At 37.4% G+C, this 19,320-nt stretch overlaps 1 protein-coding gene across 2 annotated transcripts in view; it reads right to left on the reverse strand.

Moving 5' to 3' along the window:
* LOC134645535 (bromodomain adjacent to zinc finger domain protein 2B) overlaps window positions 1-19,320 on the reverse strand; it is a 49,171-nt gene that overhangs the window by 20,302 nt on the left and 9,549 nt on the right. For both annotated transcript variants that reach the window (XM_063499008.1, XM_063499007.1), the window contains exon 2: window positions 3,060-3,218. In XM_063499008.1, coding sequence (XP_063355078.1) covers window positions 3,060-3,216 — 157 coding nt within the window. In that variant the 5' untranslated portion in view covers window positions 3,217-3,218. The remainder of the gene's footprint in view (window positions 1-3,059; window positions 3,219-19,320) is intronic.

A 19,320-nucleotide genomic window follows, 5' to 3' on the forward strand; every position in this document is an offset into this window, starting at 1 on the left:
TATTATCACACATCACAATGGGCTTCATGATGACATTTAAAAGAAAAATATCCAATAGACACAGATCGTATTAAATAAAAGAAAAAAAATAACTTGAATTTACTTTTGAATTTTAGCCACTGACTTACTAAAACGAGTGACTAGAGAGTTAAAATAAAAGGATGACTAATCACCATCTCTGCTTGCGTTGCAACAGACCTAAGCTGGAAAAAGCAGGATCAAATTAAACACAGGAGCTGCTGGTCCAGAGTCTGTATCTGGTCACAAGCGATTTAAAGAAATCACAAAGCCTTAGAAAATGAACTAGGGCTTTGTGCACCTTTGGGACTGACACAAGCATGAATAACAAACTCCCTTTTTCTTAAATCAGAATTAGCCTCTCAGTATTTAGTTAAGTGTAGACTGAAAATAAATAAATAAATAAATAAATAAGAGGACAAAGAACAGAACCTTGTAGTACAGTGAATACTGACAGTGGCCTAATAAGTGTTATCAGAGACAGGAACAAACTTCCATTAATCAAGAGAGAGAAATTTTATTTCTGGATAGTTGAATAACATTAAAAAAAAAACTTTATTCTTTGGTCTTAAGCTTTGGACTTCATATGTCAACAAAGTAACAAAGTGATAAAATATTTCACCAGATTAAAAATGTAAAAAATTACCAAAAAGAGGGCAATTTTCTTAGATATCAGTATTGAATCAGACACTTGCTCTTCCACTGTTAAATATAATAGGTGGTGCTGAATAAAACAGTTCAGAGATAAGCTCACAAACTTAGGAATGCTCCACTATAATTCTGTTCAAAGGAGTGTTGTCATCAGTGGGCTTGTGATACATACCTCTCAAAGGGGATGAGAAATCTTTGAAAGAACTCAATTTAGTTAATACTCTTAACAATGATGTGACTACAGAGGTGCGAGTGCGCTTTCAGCATTTACTGCTCAGTGCAAAATAAATTATCTGGGAAATTTCTATGCACGTTGAGTGTAAGGATGTAAAAATGAATTATTTATGAGAGTGTCTGTTCTTCATTGTGATAGCATGGTGATAGCATGACACACACACACGCACAAAAAACCCCCCAAAACCCACAACTGGTTTTGCGGGCATCTTATCATGAAGGAAAAAATAATTACAAACCAGGATATGTAAATTTGCACATTATTTTGTGGTCACGGGGCATCTGACAGCTTACGCATCACTGTTGCTTAATGCATAATAGCTTTGGCCACAATTAGTATTCAGAGAAACCAAGAGATGTTTGTGGCTGCACGCACAGTGTGAGGCCGACAGACGTGTCAAATCACACAAAATAAACGGGAGCTAAAAGTTGTCAAAAGAAATCCGCAAGGACACACACAGCTTTTTAACTGTTGACATTCATTAATTCAACGTCCTTTTCATTTCTATCAAAACTATAACATGTTAAAGACTGGAGGAAAGGTGCCTTAAATCCTCGACTGCATTGTGAAATTTGAATTCAGTTCTTCTGGAGAATTTAGCTGGATGGCTCCTTTAAATAAATTTGCATTTATAATTTGTGGACCGTCTGAAAAGTCAGTCAGAATGATGGATACATTTAAAATTTATATTCATAGCTAGTGAACTGAAGACTGCAGGTTCTGCGTGCAGCACTGCACTATTGAACTTCAACCTCCCTATTATATTTTTTTACTGTCTGAAATATGAGTAGAATAACTGAATAAATAATTAATTAAGATCTGAGAGTGATCTAATTAAGATCTACGCTCCAGTCTGTAAGCCTTTAACCTTTAATTCAAGGGGGTTAACTAAAGTACTGCATTGACAATTTCAGAAATTTTTATACATAGTTGAAATAAAAATAAACAGATTCAGAAGGAATTACACAAACTAACAATTTTAAACATAAGAATTGTTTTCAGTACTTGGATGAAAATCCTTTGCAGTCAATTACTGCCTGATGCCATCTTTTTCCTCCCTTGAAATCTTCTGCCTTTGGCTACCACGATTGTGGATGTCTTAGCCTTCAGTTTTGTCCTCAGTAACTGAAAAGGATCTTCTATTAGATTAATATTGGGTGATTGACTTGGTCATTGAAGAATATTCCATTTATTTGCCTTAAGAAACATTTGCATTGCTTTCGTAGTTTACATTGGGTCCGTTTGCCCTGTGAAATGTTGTTCGTTCAATTTTGCAGGATCTGACTGGATCTGAGCAGAGAGTATAGCCCTGTACATTTCATAATTTATCCTGGTACTTCTATCAGCAGTCACATCATTAACAAAGATTAGTAATTCTGTTCCACTGGTAGCCAAACATGCCCATGCCATAACATTGCTTCCATCATGTTTGACCATGTTTTAAGTCTATGCTGTTATGCTTCGGATCAGGAGCAGTTTCTCTCCTTCTCCGTACTTTTTATACTTCCATCTGGTTTCATCTAGCCAAAGTTTTCTTTTCTTGCTGTTAACTGGGTAAGATGTTTTACATGCTTTAGATGTTTATAATTTTGTCTTTCTGTATAACCAGCGGTTTGTTTCTATGGTTTTTCTTAACCATGGAAATAATTCTGTGATCATGTACTTTAGTTATCTTCTATGGCCTTTTGGTATTGCTAAGCCAGCAAATGCTTCCTTTCTTTTCTGATCTGGTCACTTGAAAATTTGCTATCTCTTTGATTTATCTGGTTTATTTTGGTCTTCCTGCTTAATGATGGTTTCCTTCACATGCAGTGACATCTTTTTGGATATGATAAAGAGAGTTTCAGTGAACGTCTACCAAATGCAAAATCAACTCCACATGTTTTATCTCCGTAATTTGTCGTAGAACTGCAAGGGAACAGGCCTCATCTGGCCATGAAACTGTCCTGTAAGGCAATTGTTTAATTTAAGCCTCTGAAAATGGGACTATGTATAAAACTGTCAGTAATTTTGTTTTTTACACAGCTAATGCAATACTTTTCCTAAACCACTTGAATGAATGTTGAAAGTCTTACTAACTGTAACCTTGTGCTCTCACTTTGAGCACATCTAACTAAGTCTAATTTAAAGTTTTCTCTATACTGTCTATACATACCAGAAATGGTGATGGGAGAGCTGACTATAGGACTAGGGGTTGCTCTGGACTTGGTGTGGAGTTTCTGGGGTGGAGCAGGGGATGGGCTGGTTGAAGATGAGGCTATATGAAGGGAGAACGGTGCAGGTGATGAAGCCAGGGGTCTACCAGACTCCATATCTGTCAAAAACAAATTTAGTCAACACAAGATACAAAAGAAAAACAAAGGAGAAAAACCTACTCATGGCCAACATACCACTGAGACTCTTATAAGACTTTACAGACAGAATTGCCACATCACCTTAAATAAATCAGAACAACACTGGACTAAAATTATTACTATACACGTTTTAGAGTTTTGTCCCATGCCATACATTAAAATTGAACATAATTCCTTACATCAGTAAAGAATTTGCATTTTGATACCTTAACAGTGACGTATCATTAACTTAAATCTTGGCACATAATCCACTTGCAAACAGGCACAGGCCTAGGACTATACTTGTGACAAGTCATTCATATCGAAAAGGTCTTCCAAGCTCTTTAATGTGAAACTAGTGCAATATAAACTGTGATCATGAGAGAAAATTGAATTTTTTAGCCTCTTAGGAAACCCATTTTCAGTTTTCCTTCTATAACCTTAACATCAAGTCCATACAGATGAATAAAAGAGTGGTAAAGTAATCTCTACAATTTTCTCTCATGACCCATAGACTTTTGTTACCCCCCCCCCCCTCCCTGCCTATCATCCAAATCACTCCACAGAGATTCACAAAGAGCATGGATTTTCCATTAAAATCTTTTTAATACATACTTGCATATTGTGTTTTACAGCCAGCCTTTGTTACGGTATTTTACATTACACCAACGATTTCTCCCTGGTGGTTCTCAGGCGCATCTGATTAATTTGAGGAGACAAAGCGACCCTCTGAATATCAAGTATCATCCGTCACCAGGAACAGCACTGATGAGAGATAAATGACAAGAAAGCTTCAGCCATGCTTCATTGGAAAGGACGACGCTCGCTATAATGGCTGGCTGCGAGTTTGTGTAGAACAAAGGCGCTTCCATATTTATAAACCATTATTAGGGGGGAAAAAACATTTACTTTGACCTCGCTACATTATACTTTTCCCTTCATTCTATGATGTTTAGTATGCTAATGAAAACAATTCTCTCCATCAGTTACCTATGAATCGCTTTTTTAAGTAAAATATAAAATTCAACATCATAGTTGATTTTGAGCAGTTTTACTATAAATACTGAACAGATTTTAATTACTTTGTTTCTTCATGTTACTGCAACATGCTGCAGATACTGTTTGCTACTAGGAATTTTTGTAGTGCAGAATTAACCTGCGTTTTCCCTCAATACAGCAGCGAGTACAATATTCTGGTTTTTTTTTTATGACATACCTTCCATCCAGTGAATTTGGTTTAAGTGTGAGTGCCAGAGATGACACGCAGTACCAAAAATGGATAGATAAATAAAAACACCAAGTTCCATGGATGCAGATAATTTGAATTGGTTCACTAATGCAAATAGCAAAGAAAACATAAAAGCAAATATAAAACATATATATGCATATATATATTACATAAATATATATTAAAGCATTTACTTCATGTACTCCTTATTTACATGTTACTTTTGCACAACAGATGGCTGCTGCTAACAATTACAAATCAGTAACAGTCAACAGCATGGATCAGCAGTAATCTAACTGCAGAGACAGTGTCGTTTTCAGCTAATGGCAGGCACACTCTAGAGACAAAAAAGGTAACCAACAACCCGAACACCATTTAACCAGAGACAGAGCTGAACAAAACAAAGGTGCTCTACATTTTCTTTACCCATCTATGAAGAATGTGGAATGAGTATGTAAAAGAAAACAAAACATTTCTGGTCCCTTTCTAATTAGCATCAGCTCACAATGTTAAATCCATGTTCTAAGACATTAACGTGCCATCCTTTGCTTCAGCACAATACATTTCTTGTGAATGTTTATTTTTTTTTGGGGGGGGGGGTTAACATGGGGATATAGGGAAATGTAAAAGCCAAGAGTGATTGAAACCTTCACAGTGGCTGAAATTAGTAGAGAATAAGTTAAAGCCAGTTATGTGAAGCTTTTCTTAGCCTACCCCAAGTATATGTACACACATAAAATGTGGAGATGCTGTGCAGACCTTTATGTGAGAATGTCAGCAGTCACTGTAGGTACATAACAAGTGCAGTGGTACACCCACAGGTCAGTTGGAAGTCCATACTCCTATTAGTTTCAGTCAGTTCCTCATTCCACCCATGTCGTCTAAATACAAGTTATGGTTCCCTGCCTCGACTCCCACTCCACCCGAAGAATGATAAAGTGCCATGTGTGACCAATACCACCAGCTAAGACGGAAACTTCAGCCTAACCTACATCAGGTGCACATGGCACCATCTCCAGTATATTACTCATACAGTAAGGCAGATAAGTATTTGAGGCAAAATATTGCCTGCTTGGTCTGATAATCATACAGTACAAAATATATCAACCATCTGAAAAAACACTTCTTGGCTTCCACAGAAGCTTTTCTCCTTGAAAAGTAATAGAAATAAATCAGCTGTGACTGATTATTTAATTTAACTGACACTACAGTGACAAAATTATATTTTGCATAAATGACAGTACTGAGCAATTTTTTGCTTGTGATAGGTGTGAAGCAATGAAAATAGTACATGTGCGACACCACTCATTTGGCTGCAGTCTAGACATCGGAATAAGGTGATTATTATAATTAACTAAATCACTATGATGCCCAATCTAAAATATTCTATATATAAACCTGCTAAAACATCACTGGTATATGTTATATGTTAAGCATGGCATCATGACAGAGGAACTGTGCCATCGGTACATAAAAAAACAAAAAACAAAACACTGCACTGCTACATTATCAATAGTCTGCAAGAGCAGGGTTACTATTCACCTCAGGTTTGCAATGACCCCTTTTTTTTTATTGGCATAGTGAGAGACAAAAGAATCCATGTGCTCTCCAGATGTTGTGTTCATCAGTATGGGTCAAGTTGGCATAAAGAACAAACAGCTCATATAAAACTTGTGGGTGTGGATAAATAAGACAATTATGGAGAAACTTGTTGACAAAACTGGCCAGCGGAGACAGACCCAGAACAGACTCTGTGATGCTCTGTGACACTGCAGCACTTGTCATTACGATGACACACCTCAAACCACCATCACCACCACCAGAAAGTCTGTGTGGTCAGCAAAAAGATCCACCTGAGCTCCTACTAACGGCATAATAATCCACTTTTTGCTCTTGAGAAATGCATGAGGGGGAAAAAAAAAAGAAAAGAAAAAAAAAGGCACAGGGATTTTATTATAATTTTGCTTGGAACAGGCAAAACAAGAAGCCCTTGTTTTACCTGTGCCAAAAAAGAGGAAAAAAGGTAATTTCTTCTAGTCTTGACTGTTTTTAACAAGTATAGAATGCTACACGGGAAACAGTCATAGTTAAGGTGGCAAATTGACTCTGACGAATGGCATGAGGCCTTAGCATGACAAATGATTCAAATGATACATTTGTCCTTCACACTGTGCATGCGGATCATTATCGTGAGGAGTGATCTAGCGCTGGGACGTGAAGCCGGGAAACAGGAGTCCCACATGTTCTACACAGTCTGACATCCATCAAAAACACATTCCCTGAGCTCCTGCCTTCTGCTGCCCCATCAACAGCAAGCACTGGCAATAAACTGTGTAGCTGTGCCTGCAGTTTTTAATTAGACGCATACAGAGAAGGAGGAAGAGAGGGGGTAAAGAGAGAGAAAAGAACAAATAATTTCATGCACCTCAGATGCTATTAATCTGTTGTTGGCTAGGACAGGGAGAATGCCATCCAATTACTTATTTTTTTCCATTGTGAATTGATTGTTAAAGCAGTATATTTTACAACATTAACTTACAATTAATGAGGGCAACTGTAAAAATTAAAGATACAGTATGCCTATTCATTGCCTAATTATCCTTAACCTTCCAGCCATATGCATGTCTTTATTTTGTAAGGTAAGCCAGCTCTTATTACAAACAGTCACATGTACACCGTTGTTTTGTTATTGAAAACTACATCCTCTATACTTAATCGTTGTAATAATTCCTTCAGCAAATAATGGTGCAAAATGATTATTAGTTTATGATAAACTGAAGATATGATATTGTGAGCATATAACAAAAAAGATGTAAAAATTGTTGATACTTTGCAGTTTTTTTGCACACTTTGCAGAACACGCATTTAAAATAGCATTTGAACTAAGTCTTTCCTATGCATTTTCACTTTGCTTTAGACTGACACACAAGTCTTACAGGAATTCAGCAACTCAGTCCGTCAGTTAATTTTATTAAAAGGTGCGTAAGCCATATAAAGAGTGGGAAAAAATACTTAGAATATAAATCAGGTTCAATTATCCAACAGGAAACAACTGTAAAAATCAAACATGAGCACACTGCTGCTACAAAGCTTGCTAAAATAATTGCTTCAGAGTAACAGATATCTTTTTTATTCCACTGAACAAAAGACTCCCCTGCTATTATGATTATTGCTTATTTACTCAGTAATCAACTGTAAAGAGATCACGTAGTGGATTATTAGAAAGAACTTGCAAAATCTGTCTGTATATGTAAAAAGGTTTTGAGAGTCTTTATGGTTTGGCATTGCATTTGCAACAACCTGCATTTTCTAAATAATAAACAGCATTTATAAATGTGAAAATATGAGGCCTAAGAGAGTTTTTAAAGCCTTTGCTCCTTGCTGTCAATGTCCAAGAAGAAATAAAAGGCAGTCAAGATCAAGGTAAACAAAGCTATCACAGTATTTTCACTCCCAGCTCCCGTCTGTCTCACTCTCCAAAGAGCAGAACATAAATCACATGGCAACCGTAATGGGAGGTGGGACTGTAGTGTGCCAAATGAAGCAATAAAAAAACATCCTGAGTGTGCCTTTCAAGGCATTAGTGACACTGTGTCCATATGTCCACTGTTTTATTGAAGCAGATGATTCTGGTTACATTCAAACCAACATCTGTGCACATGCTGAATGCCCTATATGAAGGTCACAAAAAGGGATCCGAGATTTTAACCTTAGAATGTGACACTGCGATAATTAAATTTCAGGCTGTAAAATGAAAACATTAATTTTAATAGCTGATCTTCTAAATCACCATTCTAATGGACATGTGGACACATCTCTGCATTAGAGTGATGCAGAGAAACCAAAGAGCCCTCAATGTCGCAATGTCAGAGAGCGCATGATTAAGATGTTTATAACAGAGCACTGATCTTCCAGCTTTCACACATTCAAAAGACACTGCAGTGGGCAGATGAAAGACAGAAATACAAGATTATAAACATATAAAACAGTTTCTCCATTTAGTAGAGTTTTGAAATTTCTGAACAGCCAACTGCCTAAAGTGTAGCGGAGCTAATCTACGGTGTTCAAAGCGGCAACCTTTTAAAAACCAGGCTTCTTATTTTTAAAGGACCTTGACTAAAGGTTAATGCTTACTTTATTTTAGTTAGTTATAGTCTTCCTCTTTTCAGTCCATCTAAAACCAAGTTTGGTGGTGAGCCACAATTTTTCGAGCACTTATCTTGCTTAAACACCTCTGAGGTAATTAAAGTCCTGGGGTTTTAAATTCGATTCATATCTCCACAGCCAGCAATGTCTGGTGCGATGTTTATGACGATGTGAACACTGTACTGGTGTGGTGTGGTGAAGAGAGAGTGTGAAAGTGAAATTGTCGAGCTACGTTCCCACCCTCACCTGTGGTCATGAACTCTGGCTAATGGCTGCAAGAATCAGATAGTGAGCACAAGCAGCGGAAATGAGCTTGCTCTGAAGGGTGTCTGGGCTCAGCCTTGTAGCCAGGTTGAGGAGCTTAGTTATTCAGGAGGAGCTCAAAGTAGAGTTGCTACTCTTTTACATTGAAGGGAAGCTACTTGAGCTGGTTCAGTGATCTGACTAGACTGGACATCTCCTGTGTGAGGTGTTCAAGGTACGTCCAAACAAGATGACCCAGAGCAAACCCAAGACACACTGGAGAGATTGCAGTTGACTTGGGAAGGAGGTAGACGAGGAGAGGGAGGTCCGGACACCTCTACTTAGACTACTGGCCCTGAAAGCCAGCCCAGAATAAGCAGTAGATAATGGACAGACAGACAGATAGAAGGACAGATGCAGCAAAAACAACTAGTTCCTCAAACCAGAACACAAAAGCAGCCTGAAATTGGGCGGAAATGTCAAACTGTTACACTCATGACGCTCATGTCTGGTTGTGAGGCAAACACGAAAGGGGACAGGATCATCTTTGTTTACGTGTTGACTCAGCAGTGACGATATTATTAAATTTGAAAGCGATACAGAATTCCAGATCACCTCGCTGTGTTTTATTACACTTAATGCTGAGCTGTGGCTCTGGTCCCATTTCTGTGTTTTTTTTCCCCATTAATAAAAACATTTCTTCCACAAAGTGATGCAGAAAAGAGTACAGATTAAAAATTCTAAAATTCCCCACGCCTGTGGTGGGAGCGTTTCAAAACCAAATACACACTTTGATTACAGGGTAGTGCAGGATTAATAGATTCTGCTCAGAGACTTGGCTCACACAACATACATCTCAGTGACTGGTGAGGTCATCTTTTCTAAGACAGTTTGGCACAATTTATGATGTCATTTATTGCAGAACATGCTTAACAACACTTGTGTTTTTGCTCTGTATAATGCAAAGCAAAAAACACAAGGGACAATTAAAACCCACTAACAGCTATGTTATGAATTAGATTACTTTTAAAAATAATAAACCAAAAATATGTGCAGTTAAATCACATAATATGAACTCACATGGCTAAAGACCCTCAGGTAGCTAAACTGGTTGTGCTTAGAGTAATGAATGAGCATCTAACTTGAATTTCATCAATGAAATGTGTTTATATAGACTAAGTATATTTTGCTGTAGCCAAGTCCAGGAGCATAATAAGCACATGAGTTCTGACTTATTGCTAGGTATGAAGGAAAAGAGTAAAGACTTATAGTTTTATTTAGTTCACTCAAAATGGGACTAGCACTGTTTTCCCCTAATGTAGAATAAAACGAAGCCAAAGAAATCATAATTGTGAAAAGATGGGACATGGAATTAACAAATTAAATGAATGCTGACATTTGAGTTAAGCCTCTTTATATATTAGATTGATTATTTAAGCAAAATATTATTGTAATCCAAATTCCAAGGTACAGTCCCGTGACAAGTATTTTCCTACTTCCAGATTTCTTATTTTATTGCATATTTGTCATGCTGGGATGATGTTCTCTTTCAGTAATGCTGTCTTAGTTTTACACCAGATGTAAAGGGATACAACTTTTGTCTTGTTAGTCCACTTTCTCCCAAAAGATGGTTATTTTGGCAAATGTAAGATGAGCCTTTGTGTTCTTTTTGGTGAACAGTGTTTTTTGCAGGAACGCTCACCTTAACTGACATAAATGAGGTCTATAGTTCTTTACATTTTTTTCTGGCTTCTTTTGCGACCTCCTGGATGAATCGTCAACACGCTATTAGAGTAATTTTGGTAGGCTGGCCACTCTTGGAACAATGGTTAACCTTCCCAAGTCCTCCACTTTTGGATAACCCTTTTCAGACTAGTCAATGACTTTCTTTCTCAGCAGTATTTGAGCTTCTTTAGATCACTACATGATACGTTGACTTTTGAGATCTTTTGGTCTACTTCACTTTGTCAGGGGTTTTATTAATTTTATTATTTATTATTTAATGGGTCTGGCAGTAATCAGGCCTGGGTGTGGCTAGGGAAACTGAGTACAGCTTTCCAAATGAAAAAACAAAACAAAACAAAACAAAAAAAAGAGAGAGGGGAAATATTAGCACTGAAAAATGGTATAATTCTTGTCTAATATTAAAATTTGCTTGATTATCTGAAGCATGTGAGTTGTGAAAAATATGGAAAAAATAAATCTGCAGATATATGTGCAAATATTCTTACACGACACTGTACATTCTATATATATACGCCAACATGCACTTTATTCCCTAATGCTCTACCAATTCTGCATGTCACTGTCTGGGGCTCCACAAGAGCAACAGACTGAACACAGACAATCCCTGTTGACATTCCACTGCTGTGAGCCATTAAAGCAAAGGTTATCAGAGAAATGGTGAAGGAAAATATCAAACAGTTTTTCCATTCAGAGTTCTTTGTTCTCGGCACCAGGATGTGCCTGGCTTTTAACATCATAATTTTAGGAAAAATATCAGGGAGAGGTTACAAAATTAAAAAGGGCATTTTATTCTTTTAAATATGGTACTTGTAGTGAAATGAAGCAAGATAATGGCTGTAAGATGAGGAAAAAGAAAAACATTTGGCTTCTTTTATTAGCACTCAAAACACCTGAAATTCATTGGAGAGTTAATACTAAGCTCGCGGTACATGCAGCTGTGCCTTCAATAGATCCACGAGAGTCACTTGGGATACTCAGACTATTTTTATTTTGATGAATGTGCAGCAAAAAATAACTAATTTCCTGTCTGCCTCAGAGCCATCTTCACAGAAAGAGCTTCTCCTCTGGAGCTGACTGCACATTTCCATCACCTGCTTGCACTGCTTCAGACTGCCATAGAACACCAGCATTGACTTTGGTACTCAAAACTAATAGGTTAACATTTAATAACTCTGAATTATTACCATCCCAGCAATCGTGCCAACAACCAGTGGCTAATTTCTATAACTAACAAATATGACAAGTATATAATTGAATATGGGCTTAAACATGCTCTTGGTTTAGAAGCACTGTTGCTTTCATTGAGTTAAGCCTCGCTGTGACAACAGCTTGTCAGTCCTTCTACTGTTTGAGCTGAAAAAGGTTAAAAAAGGCCTTTAAACTACTATACATGTGCAAAGTTTCACAACATCGTTACTTCATTAGCAGCTGAATCCAGTGAGCCTATGACAGCGCTTAACAAATGACATGCTAATTCACGTTACAAACAGAGTAAGCACAGTTAGCTACTTCTTTACTATGGGAAGGAGCAGAGGTATATGCTTGCCACCACACAGCTAAAACTGTCAAAAACCTCTACTAGGTGCACGTGCCGTAACAACAACAACATGACTGACATTTCCCATTTGGTTTTCTGGCTCATTAGGGTAAGCTCTGATTTGCCCCACAGATTTTTGATTCAGGATTCTTTGCTTTGAGTCAACAGTGACACTGTATGCAAAATTAGAATGACACCTTGCGATAGTGTGCGAGTCAAGTTCCCGCTCACCATGTTTGTCCAGACTTACTTTAATATAAGCTTTGAAGAAATGCAATAGATGGGCACCAAAGATTTGTATCCAACCAAACGAGAGTGTTATAGTTCTGAAAAATGTCAAAAAAGTGTTTTTGCAGAACATTACAATATAACTGTAATTATGACCTTTGATCTTTTGGTCAGGAAGTCTCATGACATCATCACTTTATACACCAATTATAACAAAATTTTGGACGATAATTAAGAGATAAAGTTTTCAGATATGGCAGAAAAGCTCTTCGTGCAGCCTCGGTGACCCTGACCTTTGACCACCAAAATCTAATCAGTTCTTTCTCGAATGCAAGTGATGGTTTTGTGTCAAATGTGAAGAAATTCCCCTTAGGCACTCCTGAGATATCGTGTTTCTGGGAATTGGATGTGGAGGATCAGACAACGTGAAAACATAATGCCTCTGGCCACAGCTGTCACTGGTGTGGAATCATAATGAAACTAATTGACGCCTACAAAGCAGGACAAAGATATAAAAAGATACCAGTGCCTTCCACTGTCACATAAGAAGAACTGTGGAAGTGAAGAGAAGACAAGTTCCGAAAATCTTTAGATAAAAGTGCACTCCTGCAGGTAAGCAGGCAAAGCAAAAACAACGATATGACTACACACAAGTGCTGCAGGAGGGTTGATGTTTGGTGCTCTTTTCCCCTGAAACAGCATTAATGCACATACAATCTCTACATGACAAAAAACATTATTATGGTTTAAGTAACACTAAAACTAAATAATTTGAATTTGCTCTTATCACACACAAAAATCCACTAAATTTAGGACTCCATGAAAACACCGAAAGCCTTTTTGCACCACAGCTCAAAAAATCCACACAGATGTTTTATTTGTCTTTGATATTTGATTCTGATTTTACATTTTCAGAATACGAAATCAAAAACTGTTGAAGAAAGATCAGTTTGATGTATGAATATCAAATAATAAATAATTACCATGAGAGCAATGGACCCTTTGCTTTTTTTCCCCCCCTGAAGCATGCCACTTATCCAAAAATTTCCTCCTGGACATTCAGGCTACATGAATATAATATTCATTTTACCGCAGGAGGACAGTCAATGCATAACAATGAGATCTGCTAATGAAATCAACCATCAAGCTGAAATCCATACATATTAAACTAGTGTCTCAATGTCATTTGCTTTTTGCATTGTTTGCTCATTTTCCTCATTTTTCCCCAGGTTCACCCGATATTTTATGGCGATTTGTTTACAGTCAAGAACAATACGCGTGTAGCGCAGTTTTATTCTGTGCATGTGTGTTATCCAAGTAATGAGAGGAGCCATTACCACATTAATATAATTTGCATAAACATTCTAATCATTACAAACCCTTCCACCTTAGCAAATTGTTTATTTTGTGTCACATAATGTTAATGAAAACCATCCGCCAAATAGATGCCATTCATACCCCTGAGTAATCACTGCCCATTAACTGTCAAAATATTTTCAGTAATTCTATAACAACAATGGTCTTCTATCCCCTCCCGCACATTTATATAAATGCTATAGGGCTGTACACAAATAATTAGGTATTCATTTGCTGAATAGTTATTAGGTTTTCAATTTTGGGTATTTACTGTAAATATTCTTTAAAATGTCAAAATTGTATATTGCAAATTAAGCTTGGACCTGGCCTGACATCCCTCATATTCAGCGCAGTGATCCTTTAGGCTTCATTTAGCCTTACTTTTGCCAGCTTATCAACTTTGATTCAAGAGCTTCACACAGCACCAAGTTAAAAACACTAACAAACAAACAAAATAATTTCTTGACAACCAAATCTTTCCATCTGCTCAGACAGGCATACCTCTAACTGTACTGTTCGGTGAGCTGCAGCATCAAGACTGAGTCTGAGCAATGTGTAAGAGAGGAACAACAAATTAAGCCTTTTCTTTTTTTCTCCCAATCATTTTACATGAAAATAAAGCTGAAATCACAACCCTTTCATAAGCCTTAACTTATGTGTTCTGTGATTTTTTTCAGCCATTGTCTCAATTTTGCTGCCAAAGCTTTGGTTGCCAAGACAAACAGGTTGCATACAGGACAGCTCTAAAATACAGTCCATTTTAAATATTTCAAGGATGTAAGTGCTTGCTTGTTCACTGCCTACAATTTCCCTCATTATGCACATACACCCTGCTTAATGATTACACATTTAATCCCCCTTTAAATATGACATTTAAATCCTTTCCCACTAGCTTAGAGGAGAGATAACTGATCAAGTGCTAGGGGATCTCCGTGAGCGACAGAAGGTCACCGCCGCCAGCAGAGCTGATAGGGAGCATCAACGCCATTTTCCCTAACTGCCATTTTTCTTCCCTGACAAAGACTCCATCTGCCACCAAGCCATTTGCAGCCTCGGAGTTTGAATTTCAATGATTTCCTACCATTCTACAACTCAGCATTCACCTTGATGTCCCCTCTAAACCTTCCTGAGCGCTGACACCACAGATCCTGTCCAGGCCCTGGAGGATGCCGACAAGACTCTCACTCTGCTAAGTGGTATTTGTGCTATTCAGGAATGGTAAGCATTTCATTACCACTACTTATAAACAGAAATAAGCGAAGAACGGACAGAGCATGCTGTTTTTCGCTATCACGTCACATTACGTAACGACAGCAAACTTCTGCTTGGTTCCCTCTAAAAGTTACAAATTATAACTTTCTACATAGAGGGAAATTACACACTTAATTGCTGCATATGAAACTAAAAAAAAAAAGCTTGGATAAACCTGACTTAGAGCTTCCATTTACAACATATGCCACTTGCCAGCACTCAGGATCAATAATGTAAATGGAAAACATGACACACTTGGATAAACAACATTACATACTTCACACTAACCCAGAAAAAGCCTGACCTCACCTCCTCACAACCCACAAATGAATCACACGGATCACACCTGATGTGATGTAGCATAAACAGAAGAAATAATGATACAAAACACATTTCAGTATTTTCAAAACATCTTAATTTATATCAGCCGTTCTGTCTGGCAACAATACAAGAAATTTACTGCTGGGCCTTTTAGGTACACTGAAGCTTATTGGTAACTGTTACAATAAATCCTTGAGGGATTCTACCATATACACAGATGAAAGGGAGAGAGATCAGCTTTAGATGAAGATGGGATTCCTGCGGTGAGGCTCATTTTGCTATTGCCATTTCAGCTCAGCTTGTCTGCCGTGCCTCAGTGACCCGTGTCTTTCTAGGGTCATCCACAAAAAGTCAGTCATTTCCTCTATATCAACAAGGGGACTGTGTACATGTCATGAATTTCATGACAAAGATAGGTCTGTGCAGTATGTTGACTTTCTCAGTATATAGATATTTTGACTCATAAATATTCGAAGAAGATGAAGTCAGAGCCATAGATGTTGGGACAGTGATTTATTTTTTTCTGTGCAATTGCAACTAGACTTTCAGTTTTAATTCATGAGGTTTGGCAAAAATATTGCATTAAATGTTTAAGATTTAGTCTTTTTTTTCTCTAACTTGTTTTACACAGTTTTTCAATTCATACAGCTAGTTGTTGTATTTGTAGCATTCCATACACGCCGCCAGCAAGAAAGTTGCAGAGTGCCCTCTGGCAAACAACTATGCAACATCAACACTCATAACATGGTTGAAGGGTGTTTTTTCTAGCGCTTCTTTACTTTTTAAATTTTCATTTATTAGCCATTATCAGCCACCTGAAATACCCACACTACTAAATTAGCAAACAACTAATATCGGGCTCTACAGATGACCAATCAGACATTTAAAAAAACAAAACAAAACAACAACAACAAGACAAAAAACCCATTCAAATGTGTTGCTTAAAGATGCTCTTGGATTGTTTTCCATGGCCCGTTACTAATGTGTTCTACTGTGATGCACCATCCTATCAGTTTGCAGCATCTGTCTAAATCTAAGGAGGCCGTATATTTCTATATGCTGCTTTTTTAGTCACGTCATCAATAAACAACAATGACCCAGTTTAACTGAGAGCTATACATGGCTATGCTATTACATTGCCTCAATCATTTTTAAACAGGCTAGTGTGTAAGCCTTTGCATTATGAGACACTATTTTCCTTTTCCATACTTTCCTTTTGTCATCATTTAGAACAAGTTAATCTTGGTTTCATCTATCAGTATGGGGGACACATTTTTCAGATGTTTACTAGCAAAGACTAAGCTGCCTGTGTATTTACTTAATGAAGACAGAATTGTAGACGTTTGCTAAAAGCCTAATAGGTATCACTAAGAAAGAGATTCAATGATCATCCACTTTTGTTGTCTTATGAAGTTATCTGGACAATTTTTGTTGTTGTCAGTACTTTTTTTAAAGAATGGACCAAATTTTTTTTATTTTGCCCAATACTCAGGTTTTTTTTTTTTTACTAATTCTATGACTGGTCTCATTTGCTTTAGTTATTCATCATGTCTTTGGATGACCTACTGAACGACTGTCCACACATAGGAAGCGACTAGCAGTAATATAGGAGCTGAGACCTAGAAATCAACAGCATTCAACAACGTCCTGTGACTACAAGCAAAATGACCACTGGCGAAGCAAAGTAGGAATGTCATGAGTTTTCCTTTTCTCAACTTAGAAGCAAGCAATTGAAGCGACTACCGATGAGATCAAAGGATACAGCACTGCTACAATTTTATGACTGTCACTGACATTCCATCTTTTTAGGTCACAATACCGCTGCAAATCTCTTCCTGTATTGACCCTACTTCAATCAATCAGTCAATAATCCATTTATTGTGTTAGTATACAGAAACAAAATTGCAGGACATCTGTCACTGTCCAAATACCTGACTGTAGAATGAGACAAGAGGTTTGTTTAGAGAAAGGATTTTTGGGCCATATCACCCTGTTGTAATTGGAGGCTAAACTAAATTCACACCACTGTAAATGAAACATCACATCTTTCAGGAAAGGTTTGCATTGATCACTGAACTACATCTGATTAATTAATTCAAAACTACAATAAAAAAAAAAGCCTGAAATATACACTATATGAAGTATTAGGCCACCTACACATTACACCTACAGGAGTCTTCATGGAATTTGCCTCTAAATAGGCATTATTATGGAGCTGGTCTTCTCTGAAGGCTTTCTGCAAGATTTTGGAGAGTGTCAGTGGAAAATTTTGCCCACATATCCAAAAGAATGTTCATGAGGGCAGACACAAATGCCATTCTATTTCAACTAGAGCTGGGCGATATAAGATTTTTTCATATCACGATATGTTTTTTTCATTTCAGGCGATAACGATATATATCACGATATAAGCCAAATAACTATATTTGTAAGATTTAAATGTGCCGTTGCTCACAAGTAAAATGTGAAATAATCTGCAGCTTGTTTTGATTTAAATATTTATTTCCCATAATAAGTTCAACAGGGTAGATGTACTTAAGGAACATGAGACTTCAGTTTCAGATAAATAAAGGCAAATATTGCAAACTACACAAAAGGCAGCCGCTAAAGCGTTTAAATTTCAAAATAGAACAAACAAAACAGACTACTAAATTGTCAATTCCACTTAGAAACAAAATATTAATTCTAAAAATAAATCTTAGTTCGTTTTACAGAAGAACAGGCAAAATTGACTAACTTTTGTCAATATCAAATAAACTGAGAACTAAAAGGAAATTCTCAATCTCTCCTTGTTGTATAGCTTAGCTTTTCAAACAGTTTTAACAGTGACTTTAGTCTGACAAAAGCCAAATGACGAATTAGCGCTTTCAGTCAGAGATTGAGCATGCACCAGTTTATTGTATTTCCAGACTTGCTTTCGGCACAATTTACAGTGTGCGTTACTCTGTTTTTTGTCAGACTTGAAATAGCCGAAATACCTTCACACTACGGAACTTCTATGGCCCTTCCGTTCGATAAGCTCTCTGGCATTGGAACCATCATCGGTTTTTTCTTCGGTAACCTTCGCTCACGCTCTCGGTTGATTTTTCTCTAGTCGGCAAACTCATTTCCTTCATTACCCGGGCAGCCCGGCTGCAAAAACAAATACACGTGTGCCTTGGCACTTGTGCTGTACATAACAAGTCACGTGACGTGACGCTGCGGCTGTGATTGGTTCGGCTCTGCGCTACTTAATTTGGATTGGCTGGTTTTTTTTTTTGGTTTTTTTTTTAAGAGGACAAGAGAGATGAGGCCTATCGCAATAGTTTAATTTTTCTATCGAGAAAAAGTTATTTTGCAATACATATCGTTATCGTTCTATCGCCCAGCTCTAATTTCAACCCAAAAGTGAACATGGCTCTGTGCAGGCCAGTCACGTTCTCCCACACCCAAAACCATAAAACTGTTCTCACAAAGTTAGAAGGTGAAATTTGTCCAAAATGGTAAGCTGAAGTATTAAGACTTCCCATCATTGAAATCCATAGCTTTTATCCTTTCTCCACTGAACTTCCCAGCACAATGCAGACGTGCAAATAATGCTCTCCTAGCATTCACTCGTCTCAATACTCAGACTATCGGAAATGCACGATTAGTAATTTCACAGAACACTTTTCCACTGCTCCAGAGTTGATTGGCAGCAGGGTTTGCACCACTCCATCCAATGCTTTGCATTGTGCTGGGTGATGTAATGTGAGGTTTGCAGATATTACAGCCATGGAAACCTGAGAAGCTCACAGTACACAGTTTGGGTGCTGATGTACGGAGTGATTTTGATGATAGCGACTTTTACACATTATGCACTTCAACCCTCTGTGACTAAGCTCAGTGACTTTACTTGATCAGACACTGTGGCTGAGTTGTGATAATTCTAAAATTCTTCTAATCTGCCATAACACCAATTACAGTTGATTGTGGAATATCTAGGAGAGAAGAAATTTCACGAAATGACTTGTTGCAGCAGTTGAATTACAGTGCCACATTTCACTGA

The sequence above is a fragment of the Pelmatolapia mariae genome, linkage group LG16_19, assembly GCF_036321145.2.
Source record: "Pelmatolapia mariae isolate MD_Pm_ZW linkage group LG16_19, Pm_UMD_F_2, whole genome shotgun sequence".
NCBI classification, from domain to species: domain Eukaryota; kingdom Metazoa; phylum Chordata; class Actinopteri; order Cichliformes; family Cichlidae; genus Pelmatolapia; species Pelmatolapia mariae.